This window comes from Panthera uncia, chromosome B1 (assembly GCF_023721935.1).
Source record: "Panthera uncia isolate 11264 chromosome B1, Puncia_PCG_1.0, whole genome shotgun sequence".
Lineage (NCBI taxonomy): Eukaryota > Metazoa > Chordata > Mammalia > Carnivora > Felidae > Panthera > Panthera uncia.
In genome coordinates, this window is record NC_064811.1 from 92,171,732 (window position 1) to 92,197,264 (window position 25,533).

The following is a 25,533-nucleotide window of genomic DNA, read 5'->3' on the forward strand; positions in this document are numbered from 1 at the left end:
ATTCTTCAATCTTCACTCTGCCATTGCCCATAAATATGACTTAGCTATATTCTATTTTCTGCTTCTTTCTACCCTTCTATATTTCTTAGTTCAGATTTAAAAGTTCATTTTTTCAAGCCAGGCCACAGAGTCGTGGGGCTGGGTACTCTTGGGTTAACTTTGAGCTGGTGCGTGGGTGGGGAAATGGAGTCAAGGGCAAGTAGCAAAATGCATAGCTATTTCAAAGGCAGGGACCCTGGGCAAAGCAGTTTTCCTCAGAAAGGGTTATGATATATCAGGCAATAATTAATGTTGGGATCTTTGAGAGGATCCAGGATTCCTTCCCTCCTGGATTCTGAGCAAGCTGAGAGAGAAAAAAAAAAAAAAAAGGTAGGCAGAATCAGGTTAAACATTACTTTTAATTCTGATAAAGACTAAATTGAAAGACATAGCCTCAGGGGCACCTGGGTGGCTCAGTCGGTTAAGCCTCTGACTCTTGGTTTCGGCTCAGGTCACGATCTCATGGTTTTGTGAGTTTGGGCCCCATGTGCTGCCAGCACAGAGCCTGCTTGGGATTCTCTCTCTTCCTCTCTCTCTCTCTCTCTCTCACCCCCCCACCCCGTCTCTCTGCCCCTCCCCGACTCGGGCTGTCTCTCTCAAAATAAACAAATAAACTTAAAAAAAAAAGAAAGAAAGATATAGCTTCATATTAGAGTACAAGGGGTCTGCTAGCTGAACCCCTAAATTATGTAGACATCCTCATTCAATCACAGAAATTACTGAGGCAAGCAGAACACCACATAAAGGGTGGCTTTCTAGATTAGACTTATGATATGAAAGAGCAGAGAATCCTGTTTCCCTTAGACACCTGTTCCCAAGGAAACAAAAGAGAGAGAGAGAGAGAGAGAGAGAGAGGAGGTAAGCCAGACATGCCCAGTTTCTTCTTCCCAAATTTACCAGATTAGTCATTCCACCTCCCCTGGGGCAGAGTGGGTAAAGAAAGAGGCCAGGTGTGCTACAGTAAGTAAGCTCCCTTCACGTGGAAAAAAAAAAAACATCAAAAGAAGACATCGTCCCCCCTAAAATATGGCATCAATACCACAATGAGAGCAGTGATCAATTTTAACAAAAGGATAAATATAAATGCAAATTATCACTTTCCAGACTTCATAAACACAGCGATAGCTTAAAAGCTTTAATGAGTTGAGAGCATCAGCATGAAAATAGAGGGCTTATTGTACTGGTTATTGGTAGGCTTTACCTGATGGATGAATACCTATAAATACAAATGTTATTTTCTATATGCAGTGCTATAGATAAGCACACCAAAACATATATGCCGAAAGCCAAATCACATGAATAAGCACCATAGATAGAATTCTGGAATGGGCCAGATATAAAAGTTTAGAACAGTTTTACTCATAGATATACAAGTATCAAATTACAACTCTGAAAGCACTGTTCCAAGCAGATTTTGAAAAGCAGAGATTATTCTCTCCCAGTTTGAATGTATCCTCTCTTACCTTAAATTTGTTAAAGTAGGGGTGCCTGGGTGGCTCAGTCGGTATCGGCTCAGGTCATGATCCCATGGCTGGTGAGTTCAAGCCCGCGTCAGGCTCTGTGCTGACAGCTCAGAGCCTGGAGCCTGCTTTGGATTCTGTGTCTCCCTCTCTCTCTGCCCCTCCCCCACTTACACTCTGTCTCTCTCTCCCTAAAGAATAAATAAACATTTTTAAAAAATTTAAATTTGTTAAAGTAAATCATGCTTCAGACCAGCAACTCTAACAACATTGATGACATATTTGGTATTTATGGCATCACTGCAAGTATCAGATAATTGATGTCCAACTCCTGTTTTCTTAAAATACAGTCGGTGCAACATGGGACTTGAGCATGTGGGATTTAGACCTGGACTTCCTGTGTTCAAATCCTCCCTCTTAGTCAGAGGTCATGCGACCTTGGGCATGTTACTTAACCCCTGTGAGTCTCAGGTTTCCTGCCTGTTAGGATTGTTGTAAAGAGTGAGTGAATTAGTACATGGCATGCACTTCGCACTGTGCCCAGTACCTAGTTTTTATCCAAGAAATGTTAGTACTTTGGATTATGTAGCAGTGCTTCGTGTAGTAACATCGTGCTAGGAAAATAAGCAAGGCTTTCAGGGCTTTATATGTGAGTTCACATGCTCAGAAAACACAGCTTGATTTAGTTTAGTAAACGGAGAAAGTACTGCTGGGTGGGAAACTCATTTATGCTAGTAGCTACAAGGCTTTGAGTGTCTTTAATGTAACACCTCACAAGACCAAAAGATGATGTTTCCCATAATTCTGCCTCATTTATCTCATTCTTTATGTTACACTTTCATTTCCTGCCTGTTTTCTTCTTTTTCTTGTTGTATTCATTAACTACATATAAATCAAATGTTTAAAATGTTACCTAAAATTTTGTATTTCCTCTTAATTACAATGTAGGCATTAAATGAAGCAGAGTGTGGTGAATTGATGTGGAACCCTCTTCTAGATGTTACCATGACTGAAAGAACCAGCTAGCATAACAATATGTGTAGTGTAATCTCATTTATGAGAGAGAAAAGGAGGGAGAAGAGAAGGGGGGGGGAGAAAGCAAGGCAAGACAAGGAATCAATTAATGCCTAAACACACATAAAAGGGTAGAAATTTCTAGAAGGATCGCTCTGACACCATTATGAGGAAGAATGCGAATGAGCTTGGGGGCAAGGAGGGTAAAAACTAATGTAAAGAGTCGACTAAGGGGCACTTTTCATTTTTACCTTGTGTTTGAATTTTCTAATAACAGGAAATATGCATTTAGCACTTGTATAATTTTAGAACCGTAGTGGGGGAAATGAAAGAAATATTTTCTGTCCCAGTTGAATTGGATTTTTCCATTTTTCCATTATTCCATTTCCAAAAAATTTATTTTTTTTCTTTTAGTTCGGCCGCCCAAGAAAGTATGTTTCTCCCCCTAGTTCTAGGTTTTCTTGCTCTTGTTTCAACAAAAACACCTAGAGATTAAGCTTGGTGTCACGGCTGCCTTCTTTTTGCGCCGGGCGCGGCTTCTGTCTGGTTCATGACGTCCCGTGGATGTCCCTCCAGGCGTCCTTGAAAGGCTCCATCCTCGCCCGCGACTGCGCCACGGCTGCTGCCATTGTGTTCTTAAGCGACCGGTTCCTGTACGGGCTCGACGTGTCGGGCCAGCTCCTGCAGGTCGCCAAAAGGCTCCACAAGTTGCAGCCGGGAACGCCAATTGCCCCGCAGGTGGTCATTCGCCAAGCCCGACTCTCGGTCAACGCAGGTAGGCCTCCTCCCGCCGGCCCGGGACGTCCAGCCGCGGGCTCGCCTTCCCTCCGGGGCTACTTGACTTCCGCGGGGGAGTGCGGCGGGCACCCGGGCCCGCGGGCCATCTTTTCAAGCTGCGGGCTCTCCCCGCCCCCGGCCCGCGATGCCCTTCCACCCGCCTCTTGCCAGCACAAAGGCCCTGGCATAAAGGGTTTCAGAGCCAAAAGCGGTAGAGAAAATTGTGAAAGGGTGTGGAAAATACTAATTGGAGCTTTTGTCTTCTAACAAATCTGTCCTGCTGCTTTCAAACAGGGGTATCTGAATTGCTATACTTCTGACCAAGAGCCTTTAAAAAGCAGATTAAAATTCTACTATTTTCTCTTAGTTCTCCTGTCTCCTTTCTGCAGGGCCACTTGACTATGCTAACAATAGAGCTGACAAACCCACTGAAGTAATTTGAGGGTTTTTTCCATCCCTGGGAACACCGGTACAGTACCTGATTAGGCCTTAAAGTATCTTTTTTTTTTCCTTCTGTCACTTTGAATGAAATGAAAAATGAGGCTGACATTCTAACTTAGGATGTAATGTAGAGGGGGATTGGAGGGGAAAGAGACCTGCTATGCATTACAGTGAAGTTTACTTCTATAGAATTTTTGAATTATTTAAGTTACTGATAACCATGAGGTTTAGAAATGTGTAGCCTGCTATTCTCACTTCTAAGAGTGAAAGAATAAAGGACAGAAGTAGAAAGCAAGTTGCCCTTCCCGGACTGGCTCAGTTTTTTAAATTGATTTTAGCTATTGTTGCTGTTTTTAATAAGCCTGGCCTGCAAGGAGTTAAAATATCTTTACTTCACTTCCTTTTAAAACTGATTTTAGCTATTGTTGCTGTTTTTAATAAGCCTGGCCTGCAAGGAGTTAAAATATCTTTACTTCACTTCCTTTGAAAAGGAACTGTACTGACTATACTAAATGGGACAATTGTTGGATGCAGAGAGGCACAGAGATAAAAGGACATGAGAGAAATGGGCTTGTGGAGGTTAACTTTTCAAAAGCCCAAGTTCATTCACTTTCAAGTTCTTGCAGCTGTGTGTAAATTGTGTCCATGTTGGTTACTTTTCTAGAGTAACTGCAGAGACGGAGTGGAACTTAGGAAAACTTCCTTCCTTCCAAAATCCCTGATCTTGGACATTTTACAGTGTTTCGAGTTTATAATGTTTGGGGGATGAGGAAAACCTAGCAACTGATGTTCCTTCTGATGGCATCAGATGGCGATGATGTGTGTGTGTAGCACTCTGTGGGGAGGACAGAATGATGAAGGCCGGGCGTGCACAGGCAGACTTCCATATTGGTTCTTCTCAGTTGGAACTTGGAAGAGTTAATGTGACCTCGTTTCTGGTATACGGAATTGCTATGGTGGGACATGAAAATTGAGGTCAAGTGGTAAGCAGGCCTGTTGATAGCTTTGCTTTACACAGCCAAATCGAACTTTTCACTGGTTCATTTTGTGGTTTCTCTCAGGCTTCCAACTATGATAACAAGTAAGCCTAGATATCGTCATGAACAGTATGCTCCTCTGTTCACATATTGTACACCTTAGATAAAATCCTAGATCTTACTCCCCAACAGTTGGGTTGTCTTTTCCTCAAAGAAACTACCAAAAGAGCCACAAGAACACAAACACAGCCTTGGTTAAGTGAAGACAGTAAAACCTTGGTTTGCGAGCATAATTTGTTCTGGAAATAATGCTTGTAATCCAAAGCACTTGTATATCCAAGCAAATTTCCCCATAAGAAATAATGGAAACTCAGATGATTCATTCCCCAACCCAAACATATTCATATAAAAATGATTACAATACTGGAATAGAATACAAAATAATAAAGAAAATACAAAATATAAAGAAAAACAAATTAACCTGTACTTACTTTGAAAACCTTCATGGCTGGTGTGAGGGAGACTAGAGGAGGGTTACTGTGTAGGATGACTTTCACTATCAATAACAGAATCACTGCTATCTAGCGGCTCCATGGAATCTTTTTCTTTTGATGCAACTTTAATAAGGAACCTATCCAAGGACACTTGCTTTTGCCTCCTTTTGAGGATTTCGCTGAAATGTGACATCCCACTATTGTTAAACAGATTCATTGTTCACACGGCTACAGCCTTATTCGGGTGGTGCTTTTCTGTAAAATTTTGCACTGCTTCCCATATTTTACACACCTCCCTAATCTCATTTGAGGTGAGGGATTCCTCTGCCTTTTTTTCCTCCTCCTCTGCATACGAGACAAGATACAGACTTCTTATAAAATCTTGAAGTTTTGGCCACTCGCATACCTCATTTGACCTTCTCCACGATTTCCTTCTCAACTTCCACCATAATCATCTCCTTCTTCTTACCTTGAAACTTGAAAAGTTTCTTTTCAAACTTTTTCTGCATGGGAGCCATTGTATATGCTCGCATGGATGTTGACTACAGCACAGCATTAATAAACTCTTGTCATATACCATATTTAATGTAACTGGCAATAAGGCAGCAGAGGAAAGAGTCTATATCTGCAGGCAGCCTGACCTAGAATGAAGCAAAGCATTCCTAAGCTTACTCTTGTATGGAAAAGCAAAGGACTGTCCATAGGTGCTTTGAAGTGACAAATAATACACTATTGCCAGGTGTGGGCACCTTCCAGCGTTCTGATAAATCACTGATTTCTGCCAAACACTGTGGTCTGAGACCCAGCATCTGACCATGGGAGAAGATCACCCACAGTTCCGCAGAGAGAGAGAAGAACCATTGGCTCAGTTGTGATAATGTGACATTCTACTTGTATTGCAAGACATTGCTCATTTATCAAGTTAAATTTTATTAGAAATGTTTGTTTGTCTTGGGGAACACTCGCAGAGCAGGTTCTTTGCAATCTTTTACTGTATTTGTGAATTTCTGCCCTCAAACAACTCTTGAGCCTCCCCCTACACCAGATGTCTCAGAGAGAGAGAGAGACTTAGAGCAGGGGTGGTGTCCTGGTAAAGAAGGTGCCATGGAAAGGGGTCTCCATCCTCAGCACCTGGGACTCTTGGGTCAGAAGAGTGAGATACCTATATGATATTATAAGGAGTAAGGAAGAGGAATAAAGGTAATATGAGGGGACAGCACGGCCCTACTGTTACCCTTCCTGATATCCACCCAAAACACATTCCAAGGGTGGGGGCATTTCAACATGTGGGGTTTCAGAGGCAATGGAAGGCATCGTGAGCCTGCTCAGCTCACTCTTGCCTAAAATTAGGAGGCCAAACCTTTTAAGCCATAATTAGAGATAAAGGTTAAAATTTCCAGTTCCATCAACCTGGAGCAGTAAGCAAGCATAGAATCTTCTCCCATTACATAAATATTGTGAATAATTTTTTTTTTTTTAAGCGCTGGAAATACAGAAAGTGTTCAAAGTTATAACAGTAGACTCCTGCTCATGACACTATAGCCGGAGCGGTTTACACTTGGATGTGGTCCTAGGGGAAGGGACTGTCATTTTAATCCTCATGCAAGGACAAGAGACAGCACCTTGGGCCTATGTGAGGAGTGAAATATTTACATAAAGCTGGAATTCTTAAAGGTGTGCACAGCTCTGTGTGGGGACTGAACAGCTCTATCAGCTCTCCCACAGAAGTGGCAAGGAAGCTTGCTCTCTGCCCAAGCTCTGGGTAGAGGCCAAAAAAAATCTCCCCAAACAAATGAAAACCCCAAGACATGAGTGTGCCAAACATGAGTATGGAGTCTGAATTTACCCTACCCATAAGAGAGGGAATCCCCCAAAGTAATTAACAGAAAAAAAAAAAACAGTTTAGTACTTACATTTTGGGGGCCCAGCAGAATATCAAGTACAAAACTATGCTCTAGAGAAACATCCACAGTCCAGGAGCATAGGAATTCCACAGGAGACTATTACTTGCTGAAGATGCTCTCGGATTAAACTGTATAAGCAACGAAGGAAATGAAACATGGGAGAGAAGAACAGTGTGTACAATACACAGGAAACATGACACTCCAAAACAAAATATAAAAGTAGGACAACTTAAAAGACTCATATGGCTTTTTTTTTAATTTTTATTTACTTATTTATTTTGAGATAGAGTGTGTGAGTGGGGGAGTGGCAGAAAGGGTGAAAGAATTCCAAGCAGGCTCTGTGCTGGCAGCATGGCCCAACGTGGATCACGCTTGAACACACAAACCGTGAGATCATGATCTGAGCCAAAATCAAGAGTTGGATGCTTAACCAAGTCACCCCTGTGCCCCAAGACTCATATGACTTTAAAAAATCATATGTTTAAAGAATAGAACACAGGGGTGCCTGGGTGGCTCAGTCAGTTAAGTGTCTGACTTCGGCTCAGGTCATGATCTCATGGTTCGTGGGTTTGAGCCCCGCGTCGGGCTCTGTGCTGACAGCTCAGAGCCTGGAACCAGCTTCGGATTCTGTGTCTCCCTTTCTCTCTGCGCCTAGCCTACTCTCACTCTGCCTCCCTCTCTCTCTCTCTCTCTCTCTCTCTGTCTCTCTCTCATACTCTCTCTCAAAAAGTAAATAAACAAAAAAAAAATAATAAAAAGAACACAACAGGAAAAGAAAAGGATTCACTGTTTTTAAAAAGAACTTAAGAGAACTTTCAGGAAAAAAAAATACAGCAATTAAAATTAAAAATCAGTGTGGTTGTCAGAAAGTTTAGTAATTGGTAGGAAATTGCCTACAAGGCAGGCACAGCATATAAGTTTCTTTTTTTGTAGCTACAGGCTACAAGAGTGCAACCATACAGTGATGGCTAGAAAGAGCCAAAAACCCAGCAGCTCTCCCAGTTGGCGGTGATGCTTCCCGAATTTCAAGTGCTGATAAGGACACCACCTGCCAAACAAGCTGCTTAAACTGAGTGAATTCAATAAAATAGATTATTAGAAAAATGAAAGGAAAAAAAAAAGAGACATAAAACTTTAAGTCCAAAGTATTTGTTATTAGGTTGAAGAGTCACAACATTACTTTGGCAAAAGATAAAAAAAAAAAATTTCTAAATGTTCACTCTCCATTTTTCACTTAATCTCATCTCAGACCAACGATAAAAACTCACAAATGGCAGTGCTTCCCAAACTTTGATGAGGCACCTGGAGAGCTTACTGAAAATGCAGATCCTGATTGAGTAGGTCTGTGGCAGGGTCTCAGAGTCTGCGTTTCCAACCAGCTCCCAGACAACACTGATGCTGCTGTTCCCCGAACCTCACTTGACCAGCAAAGGACTATCCAAAGACTCTAAACATGCACCCGCCTGCTCCCGGTGAGTGGTAACAACCTCCCAGTAAAGATCAATTTCCTAGGCCAGTTCTCAGGTGTTCCATCCCCCTAACTGACCTACCTGAAATGTGTTCCTGCAGCAGGTCAAACGGCAGGAGAGAAAATGATGGACCTGGGTGTTATATTTAAGGAAAATCCTGAGAACGAAGCATATAGAGTTAGGTGGATGCAAATATGAAAGCGGCATTTTAAAAACTTGGAGAAATAGAATGTAAAAAACATAATAGGACTTCTGGGAGAATTGACTGGAATCGAAGGAAAAAATGTGTCTTTGAGCAGAAAAGGTGGACCCAACCTTGAGCAAAAAAATTTTTTAATAAAAAATCACCCAGACACAAAACTACAGAAAATCAAACAATGAGTAAATCTTAAAGGAAACAAGAAAAGACAGATTATTTATATGGGAACTATATTTAGACTGAAAAAAGCATCTTATCAGGAATAAGAGTCCAGAAAACAATGAAATCTACCAAAAAAAAAAAAAATTGAGAGAAAATAGCTTTTCAGCCTAGAATTTTATACTCAGCAAAAATCATCATTCAAAAGTGAGGACAAAATTCACATTTTCAGACAAAGACGAAAAATAATTATTATTCTCAAGACATCTCTCTCACGCACACACACATTAAAGAACATGTGTTGTTAAGGAGGAAGTTGAATCCATACAGATTGAGTAGGAGATTCAAAAAGCAATGGTAAAGAAAGAATTGGTAAGTGCATAGGTCAAACTAACTAAAATCAAAATAAAAGGAAATTATATGGTAGTATCATTTACATAATTTATCAGGTGCAAAAATCTTAAAATAATATCAAATTGACCAGTATTGTATTAAATTAATAATAATACATTACAGTAAAGGAAGGCTATTATCTGTTTATTCCAGAAACATAAGGATGGTTAATGTTTAAAAGTTGGTCCATTCACGGGCTCCTGGGTGGCTCAGTTGGTTAAGCATCATACTTCAGCTCGTTGGGATCTCGCAGTCTGTGAGTTCAAACCCCACGTTGGACTCTGTGCTCACAACTCACAGCCTGGAGCCTGCTTTGGATTCTGTGTCTCCCTCTTTGTCTTCCCCTCTCCTACTCATTCTCTCTCTCTCTCTCTCTCTCTCTCTCTCAAAAATAAATAAATAAAAAATTTCTTTAAAAAAATAAATAAAAATTGATTCATTCAGGGTTGCCTGGCTGGCTCAGTTGGTAAAGCATGTGACTCTTGATCTTGGGGTCATGAGTTCAAGCCCCACATTGGGTGTAGGGCTTACTACAAATGGTAATAATAGTAATTGACTCATTCAATTCACCTAATGGACAGAATAAACAAGAAAACTATGTTCACCTAAAATGATGTGAGAAGTGTTTTATAAAATGTTAACCCATTTAGATTGAAAATACAAACTAGAGTTAGAGATGTTATTGGTCAGCTTCCAGTCAGGAGTCAGAAACAACACAATAATTTGAAAAAGGAAAATTCAGTATAAAAGAGTTATTAACTATATCAGGAGATTAATGAGGGATTGGCTAGTAAGTAGTAAAGAAGACTCTGAAAAATACAGGATAAGCAGTTATAAGGAGCAGCCACTATCCCTTATACTGAAAGCATATGAGAAAAAGTTCACAAGCGCACAGCCAGGCACACCAGGGCCGTGATCCAGACCTTGTTGGAGAAGGCACAGCCATGACTCACTGGATGGTAGAGAGGTCAAGGAGTTTCCATGCCAGCAGAACTCACTGGAAATCCACCCTCCGGGGTGCCGAGGGACACCATCCACAGAGAGGTGCCACCACAAAGCAGCTCTTATGGAACACCAGGGGGAAACATTCATGGAGCCGTGCCTCACTGGCAGGCAGCACTCACTCCACTGTGAAGTCACCTGAGAGGATGCTGCAGGAACCTGCTGGCTGCTGGGTGCCGCCGACCTTTGAGGAGCCAGGTGCTGGAGAAGCCACCTGTGTTGTAGGAAGAAGGCACAGGAGAAGCCAGGATCGCTGCAGGAGGCAGGCATTGGAGAAGCTGTATGCACGGCAGGATTCCGGCAAGAATGGCACACTACATGAGGAAGAGCAGCATCTTCCCCTTGCAGTGTCTCTCCATGCCATCTTTTTTTTTTTAATTTTTTTTTCAACTTTTTTTTTTTTTTTTTTTTGGGGGGGGACAGAGAGACACAGAGCATGAACAGGGGAGGGTCAGAGAGAGAGGGAGACACAGAATCGGAAACAGGCTCCAGGCTCCGAGCCATCAGCCCAGAGCCTGACACGGGGCTCGAACTCACGGACCGCAAGATCGTGACCTGGCTGAAGTCGGACGCTTAACCGACTGCGCCACCCAGGCGCCCCATCATCTTTTTTTTTTAACGTTTATTTATTTTTGAGAGAGAGAGACAGACAGACAGAGTGTGAGCAGGGGAGGGGCAGAGAGAGGGAGACACAGAATCAGAAGCGGGCTCCAGGCTCTGAGCTGTCAGCACAGAGCCCGACGCAGGGCTCGAACTCACAAACTGTGAGATCATGACCTTAGCCGAAGTCGGACGCTTAACCGACTGAGCCACCCAGGAGCCCCCTCTCTCCACACCATCTAATGACAAAGCTGGCAAAGGAGAAATATTTACAAGGTCCATTCCCGTTATTGCAAAGCAGGCAATAAAGGATGAATTTGAAGCTGAAAGGCAATAAGCTGATAGCTGCACAAGAGGGAACTTCTTAACCTGATATAAAGGAAGCAACTGGAAACCTTTGGCAAAACTACTGATGGAAAATTAGGAATATTCCTTTTAATCAAGTCGAGAAAAAAATGCATCTTGTTATCACTTCTGTTTGATCGTAAACTGGAAGTCCTCCCAATGCAATGAAAACAGAAAAAGAAATGAGAAGTATAAAGATTAGAAATGAATAAACACGATTAGCAGGATTTGTGCACAGTGTGATTGCCCACATAGAAAACTTCAAGGAATACACAGATTATTAGAATTAAGACATTCAGCAAACGTGGCGAATACAAATCGATATGTTTTAAAACTACCCATCCTTATATATCAGCAAAACCTAATTAGAAAACATAACTTTTAAGAAGAAAGATACCTTTGGTAAAATTTATTTACATAGGTATTTCAAGTTATTGCTCTCTTTCCAAACATTGGAATGAATAAATTTTAATCAGGACCTAACTCATGATTTCGGAAAGTGGTTTTCCCCTTCTTTCCTTCCTTCCGTCTTTATTTCCTTCCTTCCTTCCTTCTTTTCAATAGTCTTGTTCACAGAAAGAAGACACAATGTTTTACAATGGTTTATCTTTACTTTTCAAGCCTTATTCTATATGAATGAGTGTGTGTGTGTGTGTGCTTGTGTGTGTGTAAATCTAATTGCCATTTCAGATACTGTGCAACTTCCCATCTCACCGATTCCTGGAAATGTCATCTTTCTGTTCACTTTGGTATATGATGTCGTTATTGCTGTTAAATTTTAAAATAGCGTGTTTCCAAGAGAGGTAACAGTGTGTTAACCTTAGAGCTTAAACTGCTAGTAGTATTGAAGGCACATGTTCAGGTACTAATTGTGTGGCATTTGGTTGCTTCTTTTCAGGGAAACTTTTAAAAGCAGAATATATCCTGAGCAGTCTAATAAGCAACAACGGAGCAACAGGTAAGGTGCTTTCCTATCTTCACAACGACCTTCACCTGCAGTCCCTTCTGGAGTTCTAGTTTACAAGCACCCGAATGACCTAATAGCTGCTGTAGACTAGATGTCTCCAGAACTAGCTAGGACTGACTTTGCCATTAGTGAATGAAGTGGCTTTGGTCAAGGAGCTTATTTCTCTGTGTCTTCATTTTCTGTAATTAAAAATGAAAACAAAACAGAACAACCAAAGCTCCTAAACTTCTGGGCTTATTGTAGAGTGTACTATCTAAGAACAATATGCTGTTAAAGCAGGTAACTCTATGGGCCTCAGAAGGGGCTCAGTAGTAGCCTTTAGGAGAATTGTAAATGGAGATAAAGTCTGTAAGTTGAGAAAAATATATTTATGGCTTTATGTATTTAAATGGTTTGGAAAGTAAATTTGATTTTGCTATGTATGTACTTTCAGAAAAACTTATTTTGAAATGGATTTCTTTCAATATTTAATCATACATGAAAGGAAGCAAGTACTAATAGTTGGGCAACAAATCATTTATTCCTTCAGATATCTTGTCTGAAATTCTGGGCGTTAAAGACAACAAGTGTCCCAGTAAGTTGAACACAACCTCCAGTAGACTTTTAAGCTCAGTCTGCTTGGATATAAGGTCCCAAGCACCTTGAAACTTGTAGACATTCCAGTGGAGAGGCGGTTTGGAATATCGATATTGACCACATACCCATCATTTGTGTCCACCATCACTAACCTATGATATACACACTTCCATCTTCTACACCACATATGCAGATGCACACACACACACACACACACACACACACAGATTAAAAGCTGGGGAGAAAATAGAAAGGGTGATGTGACAGAGAATCAAGGGGGTATAGTAATGAGTTTGATTCTGTTTTTGGTGTTTGACCACTGACGGTTTTCAGACTCCAGCCTTCTGCCACCCACTCTGTCCCACAACTGGACAGGCTGGGGCAGGGGGCAGGGTTGCTTTTTGGTTTGTTTTAAACCTACTCAGCAGTAAACCAGGCATAGCTTGTGGGAGACTTTACCCCAGCCCACACCCTAATCACAATAAAAACCAAAGCCACTCACCACTCTCTTCACGCAAGTCAAATGAACCAGCTTGGTTGCCTGTCTCCTCTCCTCAGAAAGACTCATTATGTGAGCACTAAATCTTTTCATATCTTGGGGTGTGTATGTGTGTGTGTGTGTGTGTGTGTGTGTGAGCACGCACAACCATCAGTCTCAACCTACAAACTAAATTTTGGGTGGATGGGAAGGATCCCACCCTCCATTAGGCAACCACAAGACAGTGGGGTAGTACTATGGTAAATCAATCTGGGGGGCTTGGAGGCAATAGCATTGAGGCTGAGACCTGAAGCAGAAGGAGCTGGTCTCCTCAGGAACCATGCCATGGCAGAGCACAGTCAGTTGGGAGACTTGGAGACCAGACAGGAGTTCAAGTGAGAACTAGGATTCTCGGTATTCACATACAAGTTCTGTGAAGGCTTGTATGTTATAGCAAGGAGTTTGGACCTTTCTCAATGTAGAGAAGAGATCTCCTCTCAAACCTGTATCACATGTGCTCATGAAGGCTTCGGTGAAATTAGTTTCGTTTTACCAGGCTCTTTACTTGATAACTAGGAGCCGAAACTACTTTTCTTTTTTCCCTCTTTTGTTGTAGGTACCTGGCTGTACCGAAACGAAAGTGACAAGATCCTGGTGCAGTCAGTCTGCATACAGATCAGAGGGCAAATTCTGCAAAAGCTAGGTACGGTCATCAAACATTCGCTGCTCTCAGGGCTCATTTACAAAGTCTGGCTACGAGATATTACTGTGGAATTTTCTCATTGTATCTGGTTCAAATTGCTAATCCTCACTTTTCTTAGTTTCCTCATCGAAAAGAAAATGACATTTGAGATCCCAGGAGTGTTACGAACATTAATAAAACAAAATATTTTCTGTTGAATTGTGTTAAAGAAATGTACAGTTGTACACTGTGGTATTAACCGTAGGATTCTTGGTAATAATTCTGGCATCTGACTTTCAGTTCTACAGGACTCTCTGTGATAAGAGGGACACCTTATTCTAAACCACCCTGACACCTTACCCATTCACTCCTCAGAGGGCATTCCTCAGGTTGTAAGGCAAAATTTATAGAATGCTAGTTGTGCTTTATTATTTTTTTTCTCTCTTTTAATGTTAAGGGTATACCTTAAAAAAAAAATGCCCTTAAAGCTCCCAAAGGATGGTTAAAAGGAGGGAAAACAAACAAGGAAAAAAGATAATACGGCCAGCAATTACCAAGAGCTCTGCGGTAATAGGCTCAGAACTGTTAGACCTCAGGTTCAGATGGGCCACGAGGCAAGTACACCTGAAATGTGTAGAATGCTAGTTGTGCTTTAAAATGCATGGCCCTACCCTGCTGTTTATGGTCCATCAAGCCTGAGTGGCTTGCCAACAGCCCACGAAAGGGTCTCTGGCACTGTCCCCACAGACAGGGCAACCTGGACATCAGCAGCGGCTATGCTGTCAGCTGGAGGGAAGAAGGAACTACTGGGGAGCCGCTGGGGGCCCTGTGGGCTTCTTAGACTGTCCCCAAGTCCTTTGCTCACCTGAACGTAGAAGACTTTAAAAAACAACAAAAAGGAAAAATAAAAAGGAGCTGCAGGTGCTCAAATAAATTACTTAATTAAATAAAATGCAAACTAAGGTGTTTGAAAATGTTAGCATAGAATGGTAATTATTCTTGTAAATACTGTATTTAATTATTTTTATGTTAATGTAGTATTATATATGATATGTAATATTTTTTACTGTTTTCCTGTGAAAGGGAAGCATTATCTGTATTAAATCAGCTGGAAAAATATGTTGCTGTTTTTCCAGCAGATTGGCATTTGCTGATTGCTCTCAATCTAATCCAGCCCTAAATTTTCCTAATGGGAGCCAGTGAACCTTCTTTCTGTATTAGTTTTCAAAAGTATTTTCTAGCACAATGCACAGATACTAGCAGTTTGTCTCATCTCTCTCCCTTTTTTTTTCAGGGATGTGGTACGAAGCAGCAGAGGTAATATGGGCCTCAATCATAGGGTATTTGACCCTTCCTCAGCCAGATAGAAAGGTGGTTTATCTAGTCCTTTTTTTCCTCTCCTATCCTACATTTGTCTTTGGAGGATTATCTCCTTGTGGCATAATGCAGTGTATTGTTTATCAATTTTATTGGTCCTATTTTTATTGATTCTACATGGGCATAGGACCACGAACACTTGGTAATTTCCTCTTGTGTCTTGCTCCGTCCCCATTCACAGCCAGAATCCTGGCATGTATGTAGTGTTTTCACATTTATTTCTAACTATCTTTTTTTTTTTAATTTTTTTAAATGTTTTTATTTATTTTTGAGACAGAGGGAGACAGAGCAGAGTGGGGGAGGGGCAAAGAGACAGAGAAACAGAATTTGAAGCGGGCTCCAGGCTCTGAGCTGTCAGCACAGAGCCCGAAGTGGGGCTCGAACTCACGGAGTGTGAGATCATGACCCAAGCCGAAGTCGGACGCTCAACCGACTGAGCCAAATCTATTTATATTTTTATTTCTATTATTCACTTATCCATTTCTTTTATTATATATTTAGCCTTTGCCTGATTCCACAGCAAAGTTGAGATAACCAAGCTGCTTATATGTAAAATCATTTTCCCTCCGTTGAGTGAGCAGACTCCAATTAATTGTTTATGTGGCATCTTTATCCAAGAAATTTGAGAGGCACCATTTGCTTTCCTATTTAATGTTTTCATTCTCTGTACCTCTGTAAGAGTATTCTCCTCGTTAACTGGAGCACTGGGTTATCACCTGTATCAGCAATGCCACCGCCTACAACCCTTTTACCACACAGACAGAATGGGATGCGAGGACGCATGTTTGGGCCAATCCTTTAAGCCTCTAGCAGTATGAAGAAGTTAGTGTTGACAGTCCAGTAAAGCCCAACTAAGAAATAGCTGTGTTTACACTCAGGATCTGATGATCTTTCAAGCCTGTGGCATCCAGTTTAGAAGTAGTATTTCCACTGTCAGAATAACAAGAAGGAGGAGGACGGGAAAGAGGAGGAGGAGGGAGAGGAGCAGGAGGAGGGGGAAGAGAGGAGAAGCAGAAGCAGCAACAGCAGCAACAATATTTAATATGGAGGACTAGTCATGGCCTTCAGGCCTTGAGATGAGACCAGTAATGGACCTTGAATTCCTAATCTGTGTTCTGTTTGTATTTTTCTTACAGGGTATTTCCACATCACTAGGTATACTGGCAGACATCTTCGTTTCCATGAGCAAAAATGATTATGAGAAGTTTAAAAACAATCCACAAATTAACTTGGTAATTATCACTTGGTCCAGAATGGCATCACCTACAAAACTGCCAACGTTCTTGGTGCTTGGTTTATCAATCTCATTCTCTTTCCGGGAGTCAGGGAGCACAGTGTCTCCCCTCTTCAAGTAACATGAACAGTCCTGGGGACAATTTCTATGGTGTCCTATTTGGCTTGATTATCTTAGCACCTAGCACAGTACCACACATACAGAGGGTACTAAAAAAATTTAAAATGACAAGTAAAAGAATGAATAAATATCATCAAAGTGATAAATGCTTTGAACCCCACTGATTTCTTTCAGAAAGAAATCAGAAAAATAAACTGAGGTCCAGACAAATTAAGTGACCTCTAATTCAGATTATCACAGAATTCAGTTTCCACACTTGGCCCATCTCAGTGATAAAGTAAAGGGATAACAATTATAAAACTTTAATTACCCTCTGTTCAAATCAGAGCATCTGTCACTTGTCTAGATTCTTATTCTTAATAATGAGGGTTACTGGGGTGCCTGGGTGGCTCAGTGGGTTAAGCGTCCAACTTCAGCTCAGGTTATGAATTCACAGTTTGTGGGTTTGAGCCCTGCGTTGGGCTCTGTGCTGATAGAGCAGAGCCTGGAGCCTGCTTCAGATTCTGTGTCTCCCTCTCTCTGCTCCTCCCCCCCACCACCCCCAACACTCACGCTCTCTCTCTCTCTCTCTCTCTCTCTCTCTCTCAAAAAGCAAACATTTAAAAAAATTTAAATAATGATTACTAATTTTTATATATTCCTTTATGATTCAAAAAGTATGTGAGTGTATGTGTGTGTGTGTGTGTGTGTGTACACAAAACACTATGAAGTAGGTAGAGCAAAATATATCATTCCGATTTTAGAGAAAAATAAACTGAGGTCCAGACAAATTAAGTGACCTCTATAGTTTGCACACTAGGTAGGAAGGAAACTAGGAGCAGAACTCAGGTCTCTGTCCAGTTTGGAGCATCAACATAGACATTGAGCTGCTCTCCTGCACTGCACTGATACTGAAATTATTTTTTTAAGTTTATTTATTTTGAGAGAGATACAGCACAAATGGGGGAGGGGCAGAGAGAGGGAGAGAGGGAGAATCCCAAGCAGGCTCCACGCTGGCAGGACAGAGTCCAATGCGGGGCTCAAACTCACAAATGGTGAGATCATGACTGGAGCTAAAATCAAGAGTCAGATGCCTAACAGACTGAGCCACCTGGCACCCCGATATTGAGATTTTTAATAGTATCACAAAGATTGGCATTTTTTGTTAAATACTAAAGTGACAATAGTAACCGTACTTAATAGTAATGAGTGTGGCATAAGAAGGCTTGCAGCTTGCTGCTGACAATCTGAGTTTTAACAAAATGTTGCTTGTGCTGTCAGACCAACACACGAGAAAAGGGTTATATCTCTAGTTCAGTGAAGTTGTCTCTGATGACTGTTTAAAATTGTAAACTGCCAGGGCACCTGGTTGGCTCAGTCGGTAGAGCATGTGACTCTTGAACTCAGGGTCATGAGTTCAAGCCCCACGTTAGATATAGAGCTTACCTTAAAAAAGAAAGGAAGGAAGGATGGACAGAAGGAAGGAAGAGGAAGAAAGGAAGAAAGAAAGAGAAAATTTTTAAAAAATTGCTAACTGCCTCCCCACCCTGGAGCTCCTTGACCTTTTCCTGCTTTATTTTTCTCTTGACTATTTGTCACCATGTCAGATAATATGCATTTTACTCATTTTGCGTATTGACTGATCCCCTCCGCTCAATAGGAAGCAAGCTTATTTACTGCAGGCTCACTGTCTGCTATCTCCTTCGTGTTTAGAACAGTGCCTGGCACATGGAGGTTCTCAATGCATATTTCTAGGATGAATGAATGAATCGTAATCGCTGTGAAATCATACATTAAAAGGCTCTTTGCCAAGAACAGTGCAGAAATCATCAGCTAATTTGGCTGCAAAATGTGGGGGATTTCTGTGAACAAAGAGTTGCATGATCCTGCAGAGAAACTTGTGTGAATTATTTTGCACACGTTAGGCCCACTCTGGGGAGGGGGGGGATGGACTGTGTATGGGTGTTGGGGGATAGGACACTCAATTCCCTAGGGTCCTTTGAGATGCTTAACTCTTTCTTGGCACTGTTCGGGTGTCGTTGTGGTAAAGGGCAGCGTGTCCCTCAGAATCCTGAAAGAAAAGTAAAGGAATTTCATAGCCTGACTTTTGCTAATGGATAAATAATTGTCAACACAACACTTGGCCTGTTTTCTCACAGGGTTTGCTGAAGGAGTTTGACCACCATTTGCTGTCAGCTGCAGAAGCCTGCAAACTGGCAGCTGCCTTCAGTCCCTACACACCCCTCTTCGTGCTCACGGCTGTGGTAAGCAGGGTGCAGCCCCACACTCTACCTCTCCCCAGTGATGGAAGCTACCAGTGAGAGGAAAAGGGCTAACCTAAAGTAGGCTTTGTGCACTTCATTAGAGAATTGTAATCAGACCTCATGTTGGAAAGGTTTTAGTCAGGGTAGTGACATCCTGGTGGAAGCTAAATTAATTCAGCCTGCGGGTCTGATGTTGTCTGCCTGAGGCCAATGGTTCCCAAGCACAGCAGAATCACACAAGGAGTCTTCTCAAAATGCACATTCCTGATCCACCCTAGACCCACTAAATGCAAATGTCTGGGATTAGTACTCGGAAATCTTTTATTCTGAAATACTGCCCAGGTGCACAGAGGGGTTTGGAAGCCACTACTCTGTTGTTTTGATTATTGTTAAATAAATGATGTGTTTATATATAGCAGTCTTATTTCTCTTTTGCATAGAGAAACTTACTGTGTCCCTGTCCCATGTATAGATTGTTTGCTGAAACTAACAACAGCAGTAACAACAACAACAAGTTTATCATCTTTGATCAAAAAGTATCAGACCTGGGCTGGCTCAGTCAGAAGAGTATGTGACTCTCGATCTCAGAGTCATGAGTTCGAACCCCACTTTGGGTGCAGAGATTACTACAAAAATAAACAAACTTTTAAAAAAAAGTATCAGGCCTATAGTAAGATGGTAGTTAAAACTAATCTCTTACACCTTCATGCCAGCCAATCACATCCATCCCAGTCCCTTTCCCTGATTCACCAAAGAGACTTTAGGTCCTTGACTCAATATGTGATTGTGTATTTTTCTTAGAATATCTGTGCCACGTGTTTATTTTCCTATAATATTTCTAATCACTGTCCTCCAGGAATGAAGTGTTTCCTGATTCACTTCCAATTTCTATTTCAGTGTCTGATTTTGTGCTTGGTATTTTCCTCAGAATATCCGTGGCACGTGCTTGTTGTCCTATACTAGCTCTAATGACTGTCCTGTGGAAATGAAAAATTCATATCTGTGTGAAGCCAAAGAGGCCTTTGAAATTGGCCTCCTCACCAAGAGATATGATGAACCAGTTAGTGGAAAACAAGAGCTTCACAGTCTTCTCAAAGCTGCTTTTGGCCTCACCACCGTGCACCAAAGACTGTATGGGGAGACAGAGGTGGTCCGTACAGCAAGTCAGCTCTGTCATGAAGCTATGGGAAAGCTGTACAGTTTCAGTACTTCCTCTGAAAGTCAGGAGAGAGAAACTCTCTCTCAGGAGATCATGTCAGTTATCACCCAGGTAAAGGATCATTTACAAATTCAAAGCTTCTCAAACTTAGATGACAAGTCTTATGTTCCAGAGAGTTTCAAGCACGGGTTGGATAAACCCATCTTGCATGGGCAAGTAGATTTCCAAAAAATCCTTGAAACCTATTCACAGCACCACACTTCAGTGTGCGAAGTTTTTGAAGGCTCTTGTGGAAACAACAAAGATAAACAGAAAGATACGAAAACAGGAGTCTGTATCACTACTCTAGAAACAGAGACAAAAAACATAGATACTGTGTGTACTACTGAAGACAAACCACATTTTCAAAAAAGCACGGTAATATCTTCCTCCCACAAGGCTAAGAATGGTCAGGAGAAACTCAGGAGGATAGCAAGGAAAAACTGGACCCGTTCTGATGCCTTTCGAGTCTCCTTGGATCAAGATGGGGGAACTGAGGTTGAGTCATCAGATCACAGCCATGGTGAAGGAGCTGTTTTGAACAAGTCTCTGAGTGACAGCCAGTGCTCCAGTTCTTGGAGCGAATTATCGGTGGTTAGCTCTTCTACCAGCTGGGAGGAAGTGAATTATGTGGACGATAGGTCAACCAGAAAAGAGCCTTGCAAAGAAGTGCACCTTGTGGATACTGAGTGTTCCGCTGCCCCGTCTGAAGACATCAATGAGGAAACCAGACCTGTACATCCACTATCTTCAGAGCTTCACGGTCTCTCTCTCCAAGTGTCCAAGGATGACAATTTAGAGTCTTTGCAAAGTCAACTACACAGCCACGTGCCCTTGAAAACCTCCCATCCTCATAACACAACAGGCATGTTCTCAGTGTCTGGGGCGGGGCTGTTAGAAGGAGTTCCAGAAGATGTGCAGAAAGCCAGAAATAGGGGATCCAGAAATACTTCTGCTCATTCCAGACCCTCGTTTGGTTCTGCTTCTTTGTCCTCTTTTGATGCTGGTTGGCCCAAGAACACAGCCACATTCCCTTTGGTCCAAGAAGAAGAAACCTTTGAACTAATTGATGAATTTCCAGAAATCAACTGTGATGCCGAAGACAGGCATGGAGAGGAAATCAAAAGAGGCACAGGCCTTACATTTAAAGAAAGTTCCGCCTGGGTTGACCCGGAAGGAGAAACAGCAGAAAAAGAAGAGGATATGCCCTTAGACTCTGACATAGTCATGGAGGATTCCCTGGGCCAACGTTCCAGGACAGCACGTAGCTTTTCCACTCTTCATTGGCCTGTTCAAAATCCTGACTCAGGAAAGAGCAGTGGCTCAGTCAAAGAGCAGGGCATCGACCCTGATGCCTCCACAGTGGATGAGGAGGGCCAATGGCTGGACAGCACAGATGTTCACCCCACAAGCAGACATGGCTCTTACAGCCTATGTGCTCTGAGACAGTCGCGTGGTCAATGGCCTGAAACCCCCAACTCCTCTGTAAGCAGTAACATTCCCTCCTCTGATTTTAGCAAGGACTGCACTACCACGGAGGAGGGAAACAAACTAGGAAACATGCTAAACTGCAGCCAGAACTCCACCTCGTCCTCGGCAGGGTGGTTGAAATCACCAGCATTTTCCAGCGGTTCTTCTGAGGGGGAAAACCCGCAGTCCTTTCTGAATTCCAGTGGAAGTTCTTTTGTTTCATTGCCAGGAATGACAAGGCAAGAGATCCTAGAGGCTCGAACCCTGCTCCCTGATGACTTTGAAAAACTTTTGGCAGGGGTGAGACATGATTGGCTCCTACAGAGACTGGAGAATACAGGAGTTTTTAAGCCCAATCAACTGCACCAAGCATACAGTAAGTACAACCTTTCCAGTAGGTACAGCCTCAGGAAGCATCTATGATTCTGATCTAATAGCTCTGGGGTTTGGATCCAGGCATGAGTATTTTTTAAGAGCCCTCCAGTGGCTTTGTATAAAGTCAATGTCAATAACCTTTGCTTCAGGGTATTCCCGTGTTTTGCCTGCTGCCTTGAATTCAGACTAAAAAGACAGTTCAGGTTGTTACAAAAAAGGGCAAAACGTTCCACTATAATAGGGTTTCCCTATTTTCTATTCCCTATTTAGGGACTCTGAAGGTTCAGAATCACATTCCTTAGAGTTAAGTAACTACTTTATTGTTATGTGCCAGTTTACAGGTGAAAAGTCATATGTACATGATCTCATACCCATTAGGGAAACATTATCATGCCCGGTGTACAGATAAGAAAAAGAGAGGAAGCCCAAAGTTGGAAAAGCAAAACAAGTTGTACATTTCCTCCTTTCTTCTTCCCTCAATTCACTTACCCTTCCTATGTATGTGTGCAAGAGGCCCACCTTCTGTTTCCAACCCCAGCTTCTCTGATTGAGTTGCCCAGGCCTCGTCACTATCTTCCCCAGCCTCCAGTCATCTCCCTCCCCAACCCCAGACCCGTGAGTTTATCTTATTTTAAGTATTTTTTCTCCTGAGTCTTCTGTTCATTCATCCATTAACATGACCTAGATGCACAAGGTCCTTGTTCACTTTATTTTAACTTGGATCCCAAAATGTTGCATTTCTTCCTTAGGGCTCATGTCTTTCCCCCTCAAAGAAATGTTTTCTTGCTAGCACTGTTCCTCCTTTCGTTCTGGTGGAGACAGTTTTTACTTTTCCTTCCTATCTTTTCCTTTTTCAATTGAGTACCATCTTCGTACAGTAGCTGTATTTTCTCAAGTAATTCCTGGACTTTCCCAGCTTAAACAAAACAACTCAGAGAAAATTAAGGTGCACTTTAATATGTAACCATGATTTCTGGAGTTGTCAGGAATCTCTGAGGTATACTTATTTCATTTATTTCTATCTATGTGGTCTGGCACAGGTAGTAGCCTCCATTATCTGGGCCCTCCAGATAATTAAAAGATGCAAACATGTATCACTCTTCCAATTTGAATTCTGGCATTTTACTGTTTAAAAAGCCCTTTATTTTTCACTGCTTTCTCATATATATATATATATATTTTTTTTTTTTTAGAGAGGGAGCGGGGGAGAGAGAGAAAGAATCCCAAGTAGGGTCCACACTGCCAGTGCAGAGACTGGTATAGGGCTTAGTCCCATGAACCATAAGATCATGACCTGAGCCAAAATTGAGAGTGGGACGCTCAATCAAATGAGCCACCCAGGTGCCCCTCCACTGCTTTCATACAGAAATTTTAGCCTTAATCCCTCTCCATCACAAGAAAAAGGTTTTGTGAATCTTCATTATATTTGCAAAGCTTTACTTTTTTATTGTACTTCACTAACTTTCTAGTAGTATTCATAGAGAAGGCTAAAATTTGAGAAAATGTCTAAAGAAGCTAAAGATTTCAGACAAGCTGGATTAGGATCTGTGTCACTTCAAATTTATTCATGAATTGTAACATCCCTTTGAAATAACATCCAGGGGCGCTTGGGTGGCTCAGTTGGTTAAGCGTCTGACTTCCACTCACATAATGATCTGGTTCATGAGTTCAAGCCCCACATCAGGCTCTGTGCTGACAGGTTGGAGCCTGGAGACTGCTTCAATTCTCTGTCTCCCTCTCTCTCTGCCCCACACCCCTTGTGTGTGTGCAGTCTCTCTCTCTCTCTTTCTCTCTCTCAAAATAAAATAAACGGGTAGCTCAGTCAGCTAAGTGTCCGAATTCAGCTTAGGTCATGATCTCACGGTTCATGGGTTCAAGCCCCGTGTCGGGCTTTGTGCTGACAGCTCAGAACCTGGAGCCTACTTCGGATTCTGTGTCTCCCTCTCTCTCTATGCCCCTCCCCTGCTCATGCTCTGTTTCTGTCTCTCAAAAATAAAAATAAACATAAAAAAATAAAAATTAAAATAAACTTTAAAATACAAATAACATCCATTTTTTCTTACCTTTTTTCAGATGCTCTTTTATTAAAATATTCTAAAAAATCAGAATTATGGACATCCCAGGAAACTGTTGTGTATTTGGGGAACTACCTGAATGTGAAGAAGAAAGGCAGACAAAGAAATGCTTTCTGGGTTCATCATCTTCATCAAGAAGAAACTCTGGGGAGGTATTTCTTTAAAACATCTATACCACTAATGTAAAATGGGCTAATTATGCCTTTCTCTTAATTAATCATTTATGAAATTTTGAAAGAGCTGAAAAATTTGGCCAAAATACATATTTCAGGTGTCTACTCCTTCCTCCAACTCATTAATTAATTAATAGCAATTACCACACATTGACCACCATTATGTCAGCCATTTTACATAGACATACATGATGTCAAACCTATCAGGGAAACATTATTATCCCCATCGTACAGATAAGAAAATGGAGTTTCTGACCATGTGGCAGGACAGAGAGCCTTAAGCGCTCCCACTAACAAATGCTGACAAAAAAATCTAGTTAAACTACAAAAGCCCCACTTATAAGTAATAAATGAGCCTGCAAAAAAGGTAGGAAAATCCTTTGAGCCTACAGATATGAAGCATATCCAGGGATATAAATGTATACTGAGCCCCTAGGACACTCTGTACAAGTTTTGAGTGGGGTAGGATGAGATGGCAGCTAGTGATAAAAATTACACATGGAAGGGAGTGAGTTTAGATACCATCCATCCATATAGAGCAAGGATTCAGGAATGGATACGTCCTCAAGGAAAAAGTTTTCTTAAAAAAATACTCACCCCATTGAGGTAAACACCTGGAAAATTTTTAATTTGGCCTTAGTTCTTGACAACAACTTTAAGCAAAAACTTACTTGAAAAATTAGTAACCATGTTACTATTTTTCCCCGTGGAGTCTGAGGCCTACTTTTATATCATCTGTGTGTTGGAAAAGACCTATCAGCCAAGAATTTTAAGGTGAACCCTGTTCTTTATCCAAATCCAAATAATTTAAGAAATAAGTAGGAAGAGAGGAAGTAAAAGAGAGAGAAATTGGGTGATGCTTAAAAAGTGGAAGTACATTTCTTGAAAAGGTTGTTGATGATAATAATAGTAGAAAGAATAAATATATTTACCAAGTATATATTTGCCAACCCTCATTTTAAGTCATTTTTATACTAATCTAATCAATCATCACAAAACCCTATGAGGTTAATATTATTATCCCCATTTTACAGATGAGGGAACTGAGGTACAGAGATGTTAAGAAACTTGCATCCAATGATGGAGCCGTGTGTTATGGGTTGAATGATTTTTTAACAGCTGTGTGCCCTCAGCCTCAGATTTATATGTTGAAGCCCTAACCCCTTGTACTCAGACTAGGATCTTACTGAAATAGAGTCATTGCAGATTAATTAGTTAAGATGAAGTCGTACTGGAGTAGAGTGGGCCCTTCGTCCACTATGATTGGTATCCTTATAAAAAAGAAATGTATT

General features: G+C 41.5%; 1 protein-coding gene across 6 annotated transcripts in view; it reads left to right on the top strand.

Moving 5' to 3' along the window:
• ALPK1 (alpha kinase 1) overlaps positions 1–25,533 on the top strand; it is a 126,305-nt gene that overhangs the window by 93,537 nt on the left and 7,235 nt on the right. For all 6 annotated transcript variants that reach the window (XM_049631048.1, XM_049631047.1, XM_049631049.1 and 3 more), the window contains 8 exons: positions 3,090–3,288; positions 12,172–12,231; positions 13,911–13,997; positions 15,271–15,347; positions 16,490–16,585; positions 18,846–18,950; positions 19,879–21,994; positions 24,067–24,220. In XM_049631048.1, the coding sequence (XP_049487005.1) occupies positions 3,090–3,288; positions 12,172–12,231; positions 13,911–13,997; positions 15,271–15,347; positions 16,490–16,585; positions 18,846–18,950; positions 19,879–21,994; positions 24,067–24,220 (2,894 nt within the window). The remainder of the gene's footprint in view (positions 1–3,089; positions 3,289–12,171; positions 12,232–13,910; positions 13,998–15,270; positions 15,348–16,489; positions 16,586–18,845; positions 18,951–19,878; positions 21,995–24,066; positions 24,221–25,533) is intronic.